Consider the following 17,733-nt stretch of genomic DNA (forward strand, 5'->3'; position numbering starts at 1 on the left):
CAAGACTAATCCTAAACCTAACTGCAGTCTAACTGTAGCCAAAATTGCAGTTTAACACTAATCTAAATCTAACCCTGACCTAACCCTAATCCTACCCACAATTTACTCTAAACTAACCCTAATCCCAACCCTTACTGCAGCCTAACTCAGGACAAAACCACAGTCTAGCACTAATATAAATCTAACCCCAGTCCTAACCATAACAACAACCTAACCCTAATCCAACACATACTGTATCCTAAATTCATCTGTCAACATTATGGTTGTAGAAAATATAGTGATAGTGATGATGGCTTTTTGGACAGGTACAGTATATGGAAAAGAGCCAAGGTAGTCGAATAGGTTTGCACAACTCAACATATGGGTGAGTATCCAAATTCAGTAGTGTGTACACAGTGCACGTGTAATTGCGGATAACTTGTGTGTTACTCAGAATTATCCCCTTACATTGTCTGTTAGTAAATTACTTTCTGTTTTATTGATATTGCACAAAGCAAATGCAAAATTTGCGATGGGTAAAAAAATTGTATTGGTTTTATAACAGAATGAATGTTGAGAGGAATATGAATGGAAGATAATGCTTTACATCTTGTTACATCTCATTTTGATACACCTTTCATTTTAATATGACAGACATTACACTATTCGATACAGAGAAAAGGGAGAATCTGCACGTTGGGACTACAAAAAGATAAGCACAAGACGTGCCTTGGTGGACAAATTAAATCCTGATGCCATGTATGAATTTTCTGTCCGTATTTCCCAAGAAGACCAAGAAGGCCAATGGAGCTCTTCAGTTTTTCAGAGGACCCCTGAGTCTGGTACGTGCATTTTATTTTTCTGTAAGTTACAAAAAAATCTGGTGTTCATTGGTTTTAGCTAAGAATTTTAGGGGTCTATTTACTAAGCCTTGGATGGAGATAAAGTGAACGGAAATAAAGTATCAACCAATCAGCTCCTAACTGTCATGTTTCAAACACAGCCTGTGACATGGCAGTTAGGAAGGGGTTGGCTGGTACTTTATCTCCGTTCACTTTATCTCCATCCAAGGCTTAGTAAATAGACCTTTTAGCCTTTAGTAACTTTTCATTAATAACATTAAAAGGGAGGTGTCACTAATTACATAGATGGCCTGCATACTACTTGATCAAAGGTAATATTTGCTACTGTATGAAGTATTGTTTTGGACAGCTGAATAGGAGCCATCGCCACTGCAACGTGGAGTCTTGTGGAGGTCACAATGAGCGTCTTATGCTGGATACACACTAGACGATGTGTGTACCCGACAATGCATGATCTGGTGAATGACCGTACGATATGTCGTTCACCAGCCGCCTCCACAAGCATGGCATCATTCATCAATCTGTTGATACGATGATCGACCCCTCTGGAGCTCGCATGGTCGCTCAAGTGGGTACACCTTGGCCGATATCGACGATATGTTGGCCCAATATGCCGGATTGAGCGACATATCGTCTAGTGTGTACCCAGCTTTACACTCGCTGCAACAATATCTAGGCTGAGAGTATTGAAAAATGCTAAACTGGAAACTTGCTCTCATAAAACATTGTGATTCACACACCTTGTAACTCCCTATTCTGCTAAATAATATGCTAGAATAGCTTGCAAAAAGTTCCGTGAACTTAGGGTATAATATGTTTTGTTTCCAAAGCTCCAATATCTGCACCTGAGAACCTCTATGTGGAACCCCTAAAAGGCAAAGGGACAGCTGTTACTGCAACATGGGATGAACTCTCTGATTCTGCTGGCAAGATAAAAGGTAAATGCAAAAGAAAATTATAGCACTAGTGCTGTTATCACAAAACCACAATTTATCTGCCCAATAATTACCATTTTTATGGACCACTGGGAGGGAATGCTACGGAATGATCTTACATTGCAACAGTGGATAACAATATGAATAGTAACCAAAATTTGAATAGTACAAGAAAGTAATAACACCATCACAAGTTATACAGTTCTAACACGATAGATGTGCAGAATCTTACTACCGGCCTTACCAAAACAAATGTACAAGCTTTGATTGCTTTCGCTTAAAGTTAATGCACAATTCTACTTTGGTGACTGGATAGTGCTTAATTGTTTTGCTGTCCCTTTGTTCTCTAGCCTCTCAGTGATAGATTGTGGACTCTTATGGAATGAGGACTTGAAGTTTCTCAGTAGTCTCCTTCAGTATAAATGGATTAATACATAACTGAATATAGAAGAAATAAGGTTATCTGCAGAAAGCAGGAAGCATTGAGGTCTCCCATTAAAGTAAAATAATACATTAAATGAGGTTTCATATGCCGATGTCTGCACAGCACAGAAGAAAGCAGTGCAGAGCAGTGCCAAAGACTTTGCTATCTTCCGAGTATGCACCAAAATCCTGTAGATCTTTTTATAAATAAGATGCTATATTCATGATGATTTCTTTGGAAATATTGCACCAGCAACGCCCCACCTAAAATTGGCCATGCCCCCACTAAAGCACCAGGCAAGCCCTGGATTCCTGCCGCAAATATATTTTTGAGGAGCAAGCAGAGGGGTTCAGCACCAGCAAGAAAATTAATAGGATATTAGTAGAAGAAACCAAAATAGGACAATTGACAGATGAAATTCCTAAGTACACTACCATTCAAAAGTTTGGGGTCACCCAGTCAATTTTGTGTTTTACATGAAAACTAACTTTTATATATCAAATGAGTTGCAAAATGAATAGAACATATAGTCAAGATATTAGCAAGGTTAGAAATAATAAATTTTTATTTGAAATAATAATTTTGTCCTTCAAACTGTGCTTTCATCAAAGAATGCTCCTTTTTCAGCAATTACAGCATTGCAGACCTTTGGCAATTTCACCTCACGCTTCCTGAAGCACCTCCCACAAGTTGGATTGGCTTGATGGACACTTCTTGCGCACCATACGGTCAAGATGCTCCCACAACAGCTCCATGGGGTTGAGTTCTGGTGACTGCACTGGCCATTCCATTAGAGACAGAGGGCCTAATTCAGACCCGCTCACGAGCGCTGAGCGCTCGCAAGCGGGTCGATGTTAGCCCAGTGCGCATGCGCACGACGGACCCAGCTCCATCGTGCGCATGCGCGAGACCCGGATAGCGACGGGCAAGCCGCCGCTATGGGTTTCGCTACAAAGGGGGCGTGCTCTCGATGGTGAGTGACAGCACGCCCCCTTTGGTGGATGTGCCGGGGGCGTGGCTGCCCAGATGGAGGCGTTCCCATGGGAACACCTACCGTCTGGGGCCGCCCCCCCTGACATCACAAGTGATGTCAGTGGGAGTGCTCTCAGCTCTGATAGACCCGAAAGCACTCCAGGGCTTGAGGCAACAAGACCCTACCACAAGGGTCTTGTCGCAAGCCCGATGGTCACGATGGTCTTGACCATCGCGACCATCTTCCTGGCCACTCGCTATAGCTGTGGGTGGTCACCCACAGCTATACGAGCGGCCAGGAGGCCACTCTAAAATTAAGAAGGACAGCCCTGATTCAGAGCGAGCGCTCTGTCAGAGAGTCCGGCTCTGAATCAGGGCCAGAATACCAGCTGCCTGCTTCTTCCCTAACTAGTTCTTGCATAATTTGGAGGTGTGCTTTGGGTCATTGTCCTGTTGGAGGAGGAAATTGGCTCCAATCAAGTGCTGTCCACAGGGTATGGCATGGCATTGCAAAATGGAGTGATAGCCTTCCTTTTTCAAAATCCCTTTTACCTTGTACAAATCTCCCACTTTACCAGCACCAAGGCAGCCCCAGACCATCACATTACCTCCACCATGCTTGACAGATGGCGTCAGGCACTCTTCCAGCATCTTTTCACTTGTTCTGCATCTCACAAATGTTCTTCTGTGTGATCCAAACACCTCAAACTTCGATTCGTCTGTCCATAACACTTTTTTCCAATCTTCCTCTGTCCAATGTCTGTGTTCTTTTGCCCATATTAATCTTTTCCTTTTATTGGCCAGTCTCAGATATGGCTTTTTTTTGGCCACTCTTCATAGAAGGCCAGCATCCCGGAGTCACCTCTTCACTGTAGACATTGACACTGGCATTTTGCGGGTACCATTTAATGAAGCTGCCAGTTGAGGACTTGTGAGGCGTCTATTTCTCAAACTAGAGACTCTAATGTACTTGTCTTCTTGCACAGTTGTGCACCTGGGGCCTCCCACTTCTCTTTCTACTCTGGTTAGAGCCTGTTTGTGCTGTTCTCTGAAGGGAGTAGTACACACCATTGTAGGAAATGTTCAGTTTCTTGGCAATTTCGCGCATGGAATAGCCTTCATTTCTAAGAACAAGAATAGACTGTCAAGTTTCACATGAAAGTTCTCTTTTTCTGGCCATTTGGAGAATATAATCAAACCCACAAATGTGATGCTCCAGATACTCAACTAGCTCAAAGTAAAGGACAGTTTTATAGCTTCTCTAATAAGCCAATCCGTTTTCAGCTGTGCTAACATAATTGCACAAGGGTTTTCAAGGGTTTTCTAATCATCCATTAGTCTTTTGATGCGCTTAGCAAGCACAATGTACCATTAGAACACTGGAGTGATGGTTGCTGGAAATGGGCGACTATACACCTATGTAGATATTCCTTTAAAAACCAGACGTTTGCCGCTAGTATAGTCATTTACCACATTAACAATGTATAAAGTGTATTTCTGATTAATTTAATGTTATCTTCATTGAAAAAAACAGTGCTTTTATTTCAAAAATAAGGAAATTTCTAAGTGACTCCAAACTTTTGAATGGTAGTATATGTCATCTTGGCGGTGCAACACAGAATCCTTGAGCATTTGGTTACTTGGGCACCTGGAGCAATAGTGAATATATATATGGTTAGGTCAGTTTGAAATTTCCAACACATTGGTATATATATGTGGTGCCCATCATACTGCGGAAACCATTCATTAACTTTTTGTATCCAGAGGCAAACATATTTCTTTGTCTCCAAATATGAGGATATCTGGGCAGCTGTTGCAACAATGCATATATGTTTGACAAGTTCTTATCAATATTGGAACATTTTAGTGTTTATGTTATGCCCATTTCTGCTTGGACATTCATATTGAATTCCATATATTCAGTGAATAGCAACCCTGCATTATCTACCTATATATAGGAGAAACTGTATCAATGAATCTATTTTCTGATATTTTCACACAAGTCCATTTGTGGACTATAATCATGCCTACCCTTAAGAAACTGAATCAGAACTCAAGAAAAAGGGATTATAAGAGATCAAATTTATTTTAATTACACACATACACAGAACCATAAGTGATATAGCATTCATTTTTAATGCATAACAATTAAAAGTTATATAATATTGTCTTCTGCATTACGTTATTATTTTTTATCTAAGAGTGTGCCACAAAAGGAGTATTCTTTCTTTCTTTCTATTTGTGAATATGTAAATGTATTTTTGTCAGTGCACATACTGTATATACCTTTCTTATATGGCTGAATGGCAGAGATACTGCTTGACTACAGTGAGACACTTTGGGGGCCATATATAAGTATCCATCTCGCCGCGGGGAATACTTATCACCGGAGCAATTCAGCATTGCTCTGGTGCAGGAACAGCTGCTCCATGCGATCAGTAACACTGCTACTTGTGTACTTGTGTAGCAGTGTTACGTGCATGTCCCTGCCGCTGGCTTCTGCGCCGCTGGGGAGGCGGAGGAGGAATCTGGATGGATCCCTCTTCGCTTCCCCAGAACTCCTTCCTAAAGGAAGGAGCTGGGTTCCGACAACAAGCACTATCAAAAGATGGAGTTTATTCACACAGGCAATTCAAAGTTTTTGGAGTTTGCTGAATATCAGTTTGTCCTATCGGACCCCTGATGATGAATGGCCCATTAGCTTACACAGAGCCGTAACTAGACTTTTTGATGCCCTGTGCCAGAGAGAGCTATAGCTTCCCCCCCCCCATTTTTTTAAATAGGGACATAAGATAGTGCACCTGAAAAAGGGCCATGGCCTCATGGGGAAGGGCCAGGGAAGAGATAAGGGTACTCCTGTGGCAGCCAGGAGATGATGGGGATAAAAGAGGAAGCTACAAGTGAGAATGATAATAAAAAAGAAAATTGACAGACCCAAACAGCGCCCCCTGCCCTGCGGTGCCCTGTGCCATGGCACTGGTCGCAGCACCCTAGTTACGGCCCTGAGCTTACACATGCTGAAACTAGTGTTTCTGCATGTGTAACGGACCATATAGTGATGATAAATGGACCCATTAGGGAGTTATATATTAGAGTGTCACAAATGGTGTCTGCGTGTTACCTGTCTCAGGTGGTGATCGGGATTCAACGGAGACCGGCATGACTGGAACCACAGATGACGTAGATAGCTCTATTTGCAAGATTTGTGTAGCAGTGAAAACTGCCTTTGATGATAGATGACAGGAACGTGGAGGAACTGGACTGGGACCGGCAGGAAGACTTGTAGAGTTGAACTGATGAACTAGGAACTTGACTCTGGACTGGAACTACGTGGCTTGAACTGATGAGCTTGGAACTTGACTCTGGACTGGAACAACGTGGATAAAACTGATATGACAGGAACTTGACTCTGGACTGGAGTAACATGACAATGGCTGAAGGGAAATCAGGTAATGCTGAGATGAGTGTTAAACAGGGTGATCTGGAAATGCTGTGACAAAGGTTGGAACTCAGGTGCAGGCTGGATTGGATAATTAGGAATTACAGGTTCAGGAAGGAATGGGTAGGTTTGGGATTTAGGTTCAGGGAGGGAGTGGGTAGGTAGAAGGAGCAGGAGTTGATCCACAGCAGGAAGCACGATGCAAGTTTGCAGGGTGCCAGGGACCAACCAGGAGTAGGGCTAGCAGAGCACAGGACTAAGGTCAGGAGCACAGGAACTCACTATTAGCTGATGCTAGCAGGACGTCAGGATTGCTGTAGCAGGTTTTCTGGATTGCACCAGGGGTTGCTGTAGCAGGTTTTCTGGATTGCACCAAGGGTTGCTGTAGCAGGTTTTCTGGATGCACCGAGGGTTGCTGTAGCAGGTTTTCTGGACGCACCGGGGGTTGCTGTAGCAGGTTTTCTGGATTGCACCAGGGGTTGCTGTAGCAGGTTTTTTGGATTGCACCAGGGGTTGCTGTAGCAGGTTTTCTGGATTGCACCAGGGAATGCTATTAGCAGATGTCAGGGATACACTAGAACACAGAACAGCACGAACCATACACCACGGAAGTAACGAGATGTTCAGGCCCAGAATGCTATCAGGGGAGGATATATATATATACCCTGGGTCTGGCTGCAATTGGTGGATATGGACAGGTGGTCTGGCAGTAGCATTCTGAGTGGTGGAAGGCACAACATGCAGAGGGAGTATTCATCTCTGCAGCACTGAGTCAGAACTACACCTGTGATTCCAATCAGGGTTAGCAGTGTTCACAGACAGGAAAGGACCCAGGTGAAATAATCACTGTGGAAGGAATGCAGGGAGAAGTGCTGCAGCCAGCATGATCAGAGCACGTACAAGTCCATGGAGACAGTTGGCAGGGGTAAGTCTACAGGCAAAAGGTGCAAACTAGACAGATTCGTGACAGTACCCCGCTCTTTATGGGTGAACTCCGGACACTGAGAAAAAAAAACAACTTTCTTTCAAACATGACATTTCAGGAGCTTCAAACACAGGGACACCATAACTCTGAAAACATCTCTTCAAACATCTTCCCAATTCTCAATTTGTTGGGGTACTTGGAGTGGAAAGTCTACAAGGGGATAGTTCAAGACCTTCGCCGATTCTTCTTTTTGCTGCGAGAATATTTTGTGCCAACCAACAGACATGAGATCTCTGGTAACTCCTGTGGAAATATGTGACTGGGAAGGACAGGATCAGAATTTTGGGAGGTACAGTAGGACAAGAAGGTGTGCGCACAAGTGATGTTCAGGGTTACAGATTCAGTAGTGCTGCTTTCTTGGGATGCCTGTAATTCAGCAAGCTGGCCCTTGAAAACTTGACCTAGTTCGGACTTCAGGGGAGTGGAGGACAAATTCTTGGTAGCACAAACAGACTGTTTGGACAATATTTTGGAACTGAGAACTTCGCTAGAATTTTGGTTTACAGGGTAAGGACCAAGTTCATTGACAACAGCTTCACTGAAAGTCTTTATATTTAGAAGCATTGGATCATTGGAGGCGTAAATAGGGGCATCCCAGTCCCAAGCTTTACCTTGAAAAGATGGGATAATAAACTCTACAATATTAGTAGGCTTGACTCCACATGGCAAAGAAGAATTCATCATAGCGAAGAATTGCTTCACTAAAGCATAGTATTGAGATAAGTCCCCATCAAAATAAATACATGCTGGAGTATCCGACGAATCCTGTGTGTTCGAGGATTGCAGAGCACATTCCGGTGCAGGGCTGGAGGAAACTTGAGGATGCTCCGATTGATGAGGAGTCAAAATAACTGAAGCTGACAGATGTTCGGAATTCGGACTAATTGATGGAACTGGAAGGGGTCCTGGGGAGCTAGAGACAGCAGCATCAACAATCAAAGCTGAGAACAGACTACAGTGATTGTCGTCCACTGGAACGATATTTTCAGGAGATGCTGAACAGGAACGATGATCAGAATTAGAAGTACACAACACTCCTCTCTGGGGACTGGAATCTGAAACCCGCTCCTGGGGTGTGAGACTTGAGACCCTCTCCTGGGGTGTGAGACTTGAGACCCTCTCCTGGGGTGCGAGACTTGAGACCCCCTCCTGGGGTGCCAGACTTGAGACCCCCTGCTGGGGAATGGGACTAGAAACCCCCTTCTGGGGAATGGGACTAGAGACCCCTTTCTGGGGAATGGGACTAGAGACCCCCTCCTGGGGTGCCAGACTTGAGACCCCCTCCTGGGGTGCCAGACTTGAGACCCCCTGCTAGGGTGCCAGACTTGAGACCCCTTGCTGGGGTGCCAGACTTGAGATCCCCTTCTGGGGAATGGGACTTGAAACCCCCTCTTGGGGTATGAGACTTGAGACCCCCTCCTGGAGTGTGAGACTTGAGACCCCCTCCTGGGGCACCAGACTTGAGACCCCCTTCTGGGAAATGGGACTAGAGACCCCCTTCTGGGAAATGGGACTAGAGACCCCCTCATGGGGTACAAGACTTGAGACTCCCTCCTGGGGTGCCAGACTTGAGACCCCTTGCTGGGGTGCGAGTCTTGAGACTCCTCCTGGGGCTTCTAACTGGAGTCCCCTGCTGGGACAAGCAGAATCCGGGCTGGGACCGGAACCGGCAGAATCTGGGCTAGAGCCAGAACAGGCAGAATCCGGGCTGGGACCGGAATGGGCAGAATCCGGGCTGGGGCCGGAACGGGCAGAATCCGGGCTGGGGCCGGAACAGGCACAATCCGGGCTGGGACCGGAACGGGCAGAATCCGGGCTGGGACCGGAACGGGCAGAATCTGGGCTGAGACCAGAATGAGCAGAATCCAGGCTGGGATGGGAATGGGCAGAATCCGGGCTGGGATCGGAACCGGCACTGAGACGTTGACACTTGGAACCACTGCTGGAGTTGCAAAGGGAACAGTCTTTAATGAAGTGGTCAGAACTCCCACAATAGAGGCAGAGCTGTAAATCTTTGTGCCGCTGGCGTTCGGCCACAGAGAGCTTGGGGCGTGGGTAACTACGATGTCTGACATTACTTGGTTCGGAAGAATCCTTGTTTTTTAGGGATTCCAAAGCAGAGGTTTTAGTTGAGACAGAGACAGCTCTAAGAAATTGAGGAATGATCTGAAAAATTTTGCTGAGTAGAGCCTGAAGCTGTTCCAGCAGTTGATGGAAGGTAGTTAGGGGTTCAGGTAAGGTTTGGGTAACATCTAGCCGGTTATTCAGGATTTGCAAAAGCTGTAGCACTTGATGCTGTACGGCCTCCTGTGAATCCAAGCGGGGGCGACCAGGTTATGGAAAGCATCTAGTCCCTTATTAGGTGCTTGATCCACCACCATCATTGGCCCTGAACATTCTGTCACAAATGGTGTCTGCGAGTTACCTGTCTCAGGTGGTGATCGGGATTCAACGGAGACCGGCATGACTGGAACCACAGATTACGTAGATAGCTCTATTTGCAAGATTTGTGTAGCAGTGAAAACTGCCTTTGATGATAGATGACAGGAATGTGGAGGAACCGGACTGGGACCGGCAGGAAGCCTTGTTGAGTTGAACTGATGAACTAGGAAATTGACTCTGGACTGGAACTACGTGGCTTGAAGTGATGAGCTTGGAACTTGATTCTGGACTGGAACAACGTGGATAAAACTGATATGACAGGAACTTGACTCTGGACTGGAATAATGTGACAATGGCTGAAGGGAAATCAGGTAATGCTGAGATGAGGGTTAAACGGGGTGATCCGGAAATGCTGTGACAAAGGTTGGAACTCAGGTGCAGGCTGGATTGGATAATTGGAAATTACAGGTTCAGGAAGGAATGGATAGGTTTGGGATTTAGGTTCAGGGAGGGAGTGGGTAGGTAGAAGGAGCAGGAGTTGATCCACAGCAGGAAGCACGATGCAAGTTTGCAGGGTGCCAGGGACCAACCAGGAGTAGGGCTAGCAGAGCACAGGACTAAGGTCAGGAGCACAGGAACTCACTATTAGCTGATGCTGGCAGGACGTCAGGATTACTGTAGCAGGTTTTCTGGATTGCACCAGGGGTTGCTGTGGCAGATTTTCTGGATTGCACCAGGGGTTGCTGTAGCAGGTTTTCTGGATGCACCGGGGGTTGCTGTAGCAGGTTTTCTGGATTGCACCAGGGGTTACTGTAGCAGGTTTTCTGGATTGCACCAGGGGTTACTGTAGAAGGTTTTCTGGATTGCACCAGGGGTTGCTGTAGCAGGGTTTCTGGATTGCACCAGGGGTTGCTGTTAGCAGGAGTCAGGGATACACTAGAACACAGAACAGCACGAACCATACACCACGGAAGTAACAAGATGTTCAGGCCCAGAATGCTATCAGGGGAGGATATATATACCCTGGGTCTGGCTGCAATTGGTGGATATGGACAGGTGGTCTGGCAGTAGCATTCTGAGTGGTGGAAGGCACAACATGCAGAGGGAGTATTCATCTCTGCAGCACTGAGTCAGAACTACACCTGTGATTCCAATCAAGGCTAGCAGTGTGCACAGACAGGAAAGGACCCAGGTGAAATAATCACTGTGAAAGGAATGCAGGGAGAAGTGCTGCAGCCAGCATGATCAGAGCACGTACAAGTCCATGGAGACAGTTGGCAGGGGTAAGTCTACAGGCAAAAGGTGCAAACTAGACAGATTCGTGACATAGAGGGCCTGATGCAGCAGCGTACACAATTGCAATTACGTACACAAGATTGTTCACAACTGTGCACACGTATAAGCCACACTGCGCGTGTGCTGTGATCGCACTGCGATTTCGCACGCACAGAGGAATCCATCGCAGAGTGATCGACGGGCTGTGAGCAGTTGGGGGTGATGGCAGGGGAGTGGTCGTAGAAACGCAGGCGTGCCTGTCCGTTTGAACGCCGGTGCATGAGCATGCATAAATTAGCCACTGTAATTGCATACGCAGCTTGAGTACTCACTGCTAGCGATGAGAATTGCAGTTACTGCGACTGGTCAGAAATTGTGCTTGAAGGGCCGGATGTCCATCGATGGCACCGATGTATAGGCAAGAGTGCGAGGTATTACGGATGTGAGAAAGCAGCAGTTGGACGTCTCTATCCCGGATGAGCTATGGTAGGCATTAGCATACATTTGCAGCTGCGTTCCCTTCGAATTCGCAGCTGCATACACAATAGCGATCCTTACTGAATCAGGCCCAGAGTATGAGTTTTCAGAAGCAGCGTGATTCCATCGATCATGGCTGCATATTTACAGCTGCAATATTTTAAACGGCAAAATCAGCCTGGTTTTACCTTTAAATCTGCAGTGAAGATCTCCGAAATCTTGCTGCTTCTGAAACCTCGTACTCTACAAGTTGTAGCCTCCTAAATTACACTGTCCATTGACTCCTTTAGAGCCAGGGATGTCGCATACATTTTGCACACATTTTACCTGAAGAGCACACCTGGATTGAATACTAAGTATCTATTTATTTTATCTTTTCATTTTATTTTTTAATACACTACAACATGCTGTAGCATAATGATATCAGTCAGAATGTTGTTTGAGGTGATTTTAAAACCTAAATATGATAATTTTTTTTTTAAAACCATTACAGAGTACATTATTTCATACGCTCCTGCAATGAAACCATTTGGGGGCAAATCGCTATCATACTCAGGAACAACTTTATCTGCTGTAATTGATGGTCTCCAGCCAGGTGAACGATACATTTTCAAAATCCGTGCAGCCAACAGGAGAGGACAGGGCCCACAATCCAAAGCTATTACAGTCACTATGCCAGTGGGTAAGCAGCTATTATTTTTTTTTACTGTTCTTTTTCTGGCTCCAGAAATGTACTGCAAAATAATGCCTTGTAGTCTCAGTGGTAATTTTATAGCTCGTAAAAAACAAAAAATCAATTAACTCTTGTTTAATAAGAATAGTTGTTAATTTTATAGCCGATTGTGTAACAATATGAGCTGCTCAAACTCTTGTTGCATTGGGTAGATTTTTAATGAAATACTATGCATGAAAAATATGTAAAAGTGACAACACTTATGTATTGTGAATATTTTCACAGCCCTTTCAGTATCGGACAAATGGTAGAAGGGCCAATGGGATGTAATATACTTGGGGTTGGCTCTACACAGTTATATTTCTTCACTGATATATATTTCAGTCTATACTGCAGTGTAACCAGAAAGGTGTATTTAAATGAAATATTGATTTAAATGCCAATAAATAAATCTATATCAAAATTATACTTTACAAATATATATTTTACCATTAAGTCTTCATAGAAACTTGAAAGCCTCTGTCCCTGACAATAATGCTTCCAACAATTATTTTGCTTGCATAATTAATCTGAGTTCTATATATCAGAATAATAAACTTTGTTCTTTATTTATTGCTCATAAATAAAAAGAACGTCAACTTTTTTTTTTTACTAAAAAGGTATAAAATACGTAAGTTTAGTTAAGTGTACAATGATGTGTGCAGTTCATCGCTACAACCCCCCCTCCAACCAAATGTTTTCAGTCATCCTTTTTGTTGTTTTTCATTACTATTTTTATAATAACATTGTTATTATTTTTTGTTAGATTTCTATTGTCTCTCTTTATGGTGAAATGTGGTCTCCTTTCATATGTTCATATTTATCAGTCACTGTTGATTTGATACTTCATAGCAGAAAGGAATCTATAGATTTAAGTAACTGCCAATCCACATACATGTCAATGGACTTGTATATTTGACATTTATTTTTATTTTTTTTGTAGCTAGTGCTGCAACCAAGAATGTTTATCATCAATCTCAACTAGAAGATTTTGAAAATGTTGAGAAGACAAAGCAAAAAAAGGTTCCAGAAAAAAATGTTCCATCAGAATCCTTTGAAGAAGATAGCCTGGACAATGTTGAGGATACATTGTCACATACACAAGTTGACAAAATATGGATACCCAGTAGAAAAACAGCAAATTCAGAAACCAACCCTCAATCAACTGAAGTGACTGATGATGCTGAGACTACAACATTAACACCTAAACTTCCAACACCAAGTCCTAGGAGACGAGTCCATCCACTGTTAAATAATCGATTTAGTCCAAACATAGATAGAAGACCACTTAAAACAAGTTCACTCAATTTAAGGCGAAAACTAGTGGCTTCTAGACCTGCTCCAACTATGAAAGTAACAGATGGAACCAAGGATTCAGAATTTCATGAACTAGATATTCATTCCACAATGGAAAATAAACATAAGTCTAAGGATGATGAAATAACCAATGAAAGTAAAGAGGTTTTAAATAATAGTGATAATTTAGAAAATGTGGCATCTAAAGTTTCTCAAACAGATTTAATTACAAGAGAATCAAGTACCAAAATGAATGTGCATAAGGTTGACGGTCCACATAAAGTAGAAAATGACAAATCCTTACCAACCTCCCCATTATCTGATCCATTAGTGAAAAGAACAACTTCTTTAAATAAAAGAAAAGATACAAGTAAGACTTCGATTATGACAGGGGTTACTAAATCTTCTAATCTAGAAAAATTGCCCACAAATCACAAACCACATTTTGCCCAGATACCTTCACCAAATGTGGATGAAGACAAAGACATAAGTGAAAGTGATGAATCTAGATCATCTCCTGCTGTACAGTCTCCAAGAAGTACTAATAATAGGAATCCTATTGTAACAATTCCAAAACAAACTCCGTCTTCTAAAGTTGATCGCAAACAATCGCATTCTACTCTTCTTTTAAACAAGGAATCAACACATTTTACACACAATTATACAATTTCTGACCCCACTACTAATAAAGGAGATTCGCAAAATTTCCAGACTAAAACATTCAAAGGGCCTAATTCATTGAAAATTTCTAATACTAAAAGTAGACAACAAACAATAGCCAGAGCTGCTCTACGGACACTTTCATCAACTACTATTCCTCCTACTTCTACTACAACCACTACTACTACTGCTACTACTACTGCTGCTACTACTACTGCTACTACAACCACTACTGAAGTACAAACTACTAGTAAATCATACAAACAAAATATAATGGACATTGATAATAAAGTTTCACCTTCCACTAAACAGCCTACTGTCCCTTCATTCTCTGGAAAATCAGCTCTAGATATATTACAGTACTATAGAAGAAGGAGTTCTCAAGTCAGCTCTAATGTTGGACGTAAAATAACATCTAATGGAAATTCAAAAAGTGGACCTTTGGCAACAACTCAGACTACTACATCAACAGCAAGTATATTAATCACAATGCCCCCCAAAATTGTAAGAACATTTAATGATAATAAATTGCTACAGGCCCCTATAAAGAAAGAAGATTCATACTTAAGTTCATCTGAAGTGCCTTCTAAATCATCTAAATCTAGGCAAGAAATGTACATGAAAGAGTCAAAAGAAGAGTTTCCACCAATTACATCTGTAACACATAAATCCAAGAAAGAGAAACAAAAAACATCTTCAACAGCAGTTAATATACCAGTCAAGAAGGACAACACTGGTACAAAATATAAGCAACTGAAAGTATCAACATCTAAGGAGAGTCAAATTCCATCTGTTGCTTCTCGTTTACATAATGAAAAATCAAGACACTCTGACGAGGAACATGAAGAACAGACAGAGGAAAGAAAAATAACACCGATTTTGTACAAAAACCCAAAATCTAATTTAGTAGTTTCCTCTAAGCCAACATCTGCATCTAGGATAAGTTCAGCAGTGCCTATTCCTCAATTAAAGTCAAGTTATTCTCAAACAAGACACACGGGTGAGTCATCACCCTCATATGTACCAGAGAACAGAAATGCTGGATTGAAGAAAACATTAGTTGAACAGGGATATGATTCTTTAACACCATTATCAGGTGACCCTTTCATTCAGCCTGATAGCTCTGATATTGAGGAAGATCATGCTAGTCAACATCAAACAAAAACATCAGACAGGGAGTCTTTTCCATTATCCAGAACAGTGCACAGTTCAAGACAGAGACCAAGTTATAGGACTAATGGCAGAATCTCTCCGGAAGGTGAAAGGAGAATTGGAAAACCATTTGTTTCATCTTCAAGGGCTGTAGCACCAATTAAACACATCCCCACAATTCCAGAAAAATCTGAGTTTTCAACGTTAGACACTAGCGATATCCACAGCATTCCTGAAAATCAGCCCCTACCTGAAAAAGTAGAAAATCCCACATCACCTTTAAAGAAGAGATTATCTTCATACTCTAATGTTCGTTTGCTTAAAAACAGAAATAACAATGGGAATATTATTGATAACAAAAATTCATTGGATACAACTTTTTCTCAAAAGCAATCTATAAAGCTGGAAGATGAAGACGGATTAATTGCCCCGCCTACCTTAAAAGAAAACAATGAGAAGTCATCTGGTGCTTCTTCCTCTTTAATAAATTCTAAACAATCTGTTATACCAAGGAGATCAACTACAACTGTTTCCCCAACAAGTAGACCTCAAAGCCCCACCAGAGTATCACCTTACCGATTACTTCCATCAAAATCAAGACAACTAAATTATGGTAGATCTACATTTCACAGAACTACACCTTCGCCAACTACCTCTCAAGTACGTACTGTATCTCCTACCTATTCTTCCTCCTTGCTACGTCAAAGAATGTTAAATTCAAGATTAGGATCTCCTTTACGAAGGCAATTTGCAAGGCCCTCCTACAGACAAGGTAATTAGCTCCTTCCTTATACAAAAATTGTACATATCTAATCATAATAAAATGGAAATAGCATATTATTATTAAAAACTATTTTTTTTCTTTCAAATCCAGTGATGTACATAAAATGTGAAAAATTGTCTGTTGTGCAATATAACCAAAACATACATAAAAACAGCTTTGGTATAGATTACTATTTTATATTTAGAATCGACATTTCAACCTTTGATGCGAACTTGAATCAAAATAATTGATCAATTGAGTAGACTATTTCTTGATATGAGGAATTCAACAGTATTTTGCCTGTGGTTTGTAACTACTCATTTATTGAGCGATGAAGAAATGATCTAACTACAGATATTTTATTATTATTCACATAGCTTATCTTGACATTTTTTAAATCATACTAGAAGAGATATTATACATATGCTGTCTGAATGGGAAGGGAAAGTAATAATTAACTTTAACCTGCACTGTAAGTTTATAAAGGTATGGTCACTATGGTGGTATCGAGATCTTGAAATGGGTGTAATGCTACTTAGAGCATTTTACCTGTGCAGGTAAAATGCCTCTTACTTGCATGGTTAATGTTATTTCAACTAAATGGGTAAAATGCTCTAAGTAGCATTACACCCGTGTCAGGACACTGGCATAGTGAGGTAATTTTCTACCAAGACTTTGGTTTTGGTGAAAGTTCTTTATCAGAGGTGGCTCAACTATTTTTATTGAACATCATTTAAGTCAGTGCATGCTGTTCTGCTCAGTTGAACCAATATTCATTAAAACATAACATAAAACATGATACGTAAAATAAAGGTAAATATGGGTTTGTTATTTAAGAAAACATTCATGAACAAATTGTTAACTTGAGAAAATCGACAATTTATAAAGAAGTATGCGCTATTAAATATACCCTCAGTAATGCTTACTTGGAGGATAATGAACAACCTCACTCTTTATGTATAGGCTGCCAGGTAATTGGGGAGTGAGTTGGGTGCTGAACCTTCCTTTAAGTTTATGCAGTGTCATTGAGGGAGCCTGGGACAAGGAAGCCTGGGGGATCCCGAACAAGAAAGCTGGGAATGGGGCGCATCCTAAAGAAGAAGCCAAGTGGCTCTAAAGGCTGCATGTCATGCCTGGCACTCTGCAAGCCAATAACAGGTGCTATGGTGATGGTAACTTTGACGTCCCGTTGGCCTTTACCCAGGGAAATGTTAATGCTCACGTACTCCTAGTATAGGCTCTGAAGTCATGGCAGCTGAAAGATAGTAATTCAGTCTTATTCAAGAAAACTCATTTAAAACCTGTAAACTATGGCACCCACATGACCTGACATTTGCTCCATCCTTAAGATCTTGGTAGCAGACACTGTAATCAGCATTACTTACTAAAGCTGTTGATTTAGGTTATTAATCTTTTGAT

At 42.2% G+C, this 17,733-nt stretch overlaps 1 protein-coding gene across 1 annotated transcript in view; it reads left to right on the forward strand.

Annotated features, from left to right (window-relative positions):
- FNDC1 (fibronectin type III domain containing 1) overlaps positions 1-17,733 on the forward strand; it is a 205,760-nt gene that overhangs the window by 82,612 nt on the left and 105,415 nt on the right. Inside the window, exons 5-9 of the mRNA XM_088474480.1 lie at positions 634-821; positions 1,673-1,780; positions 12,225-12,413; positions 13,387-14,362; positions 14,501-16,323. Of these exons, the coding sequence (XP_088330606.1) occupies positions 634-821; positions 1,673-1,780; positions 12,225-12,413; positions 13,387-14,362; positions 14,501-16,323 (3,284 nt within the window). The remainder of the gene's footprint in view (positions 1-633; positions 822-1,672; positions 1,781-12,224; positions 12,414-13,386; positions 14,363-14,500; positions 16,324-17,733) is intronic.

Source organism: Taudactylus pleione, unplaced genomic scaffold (genome assembly GCF_031769625.1).
Source record: "Taudactylus pleione unplaced genomic scaffold, aTauple2 ptg000154l, whole genome shotgun sequence".
Taxonomy (NCBI): domain Eukaryota; kingdom Metazoa; phylum Chordata; class Amphibia; order Anura; family Myobatrachidae; genus Taudactylus; species Taudactylus pleione.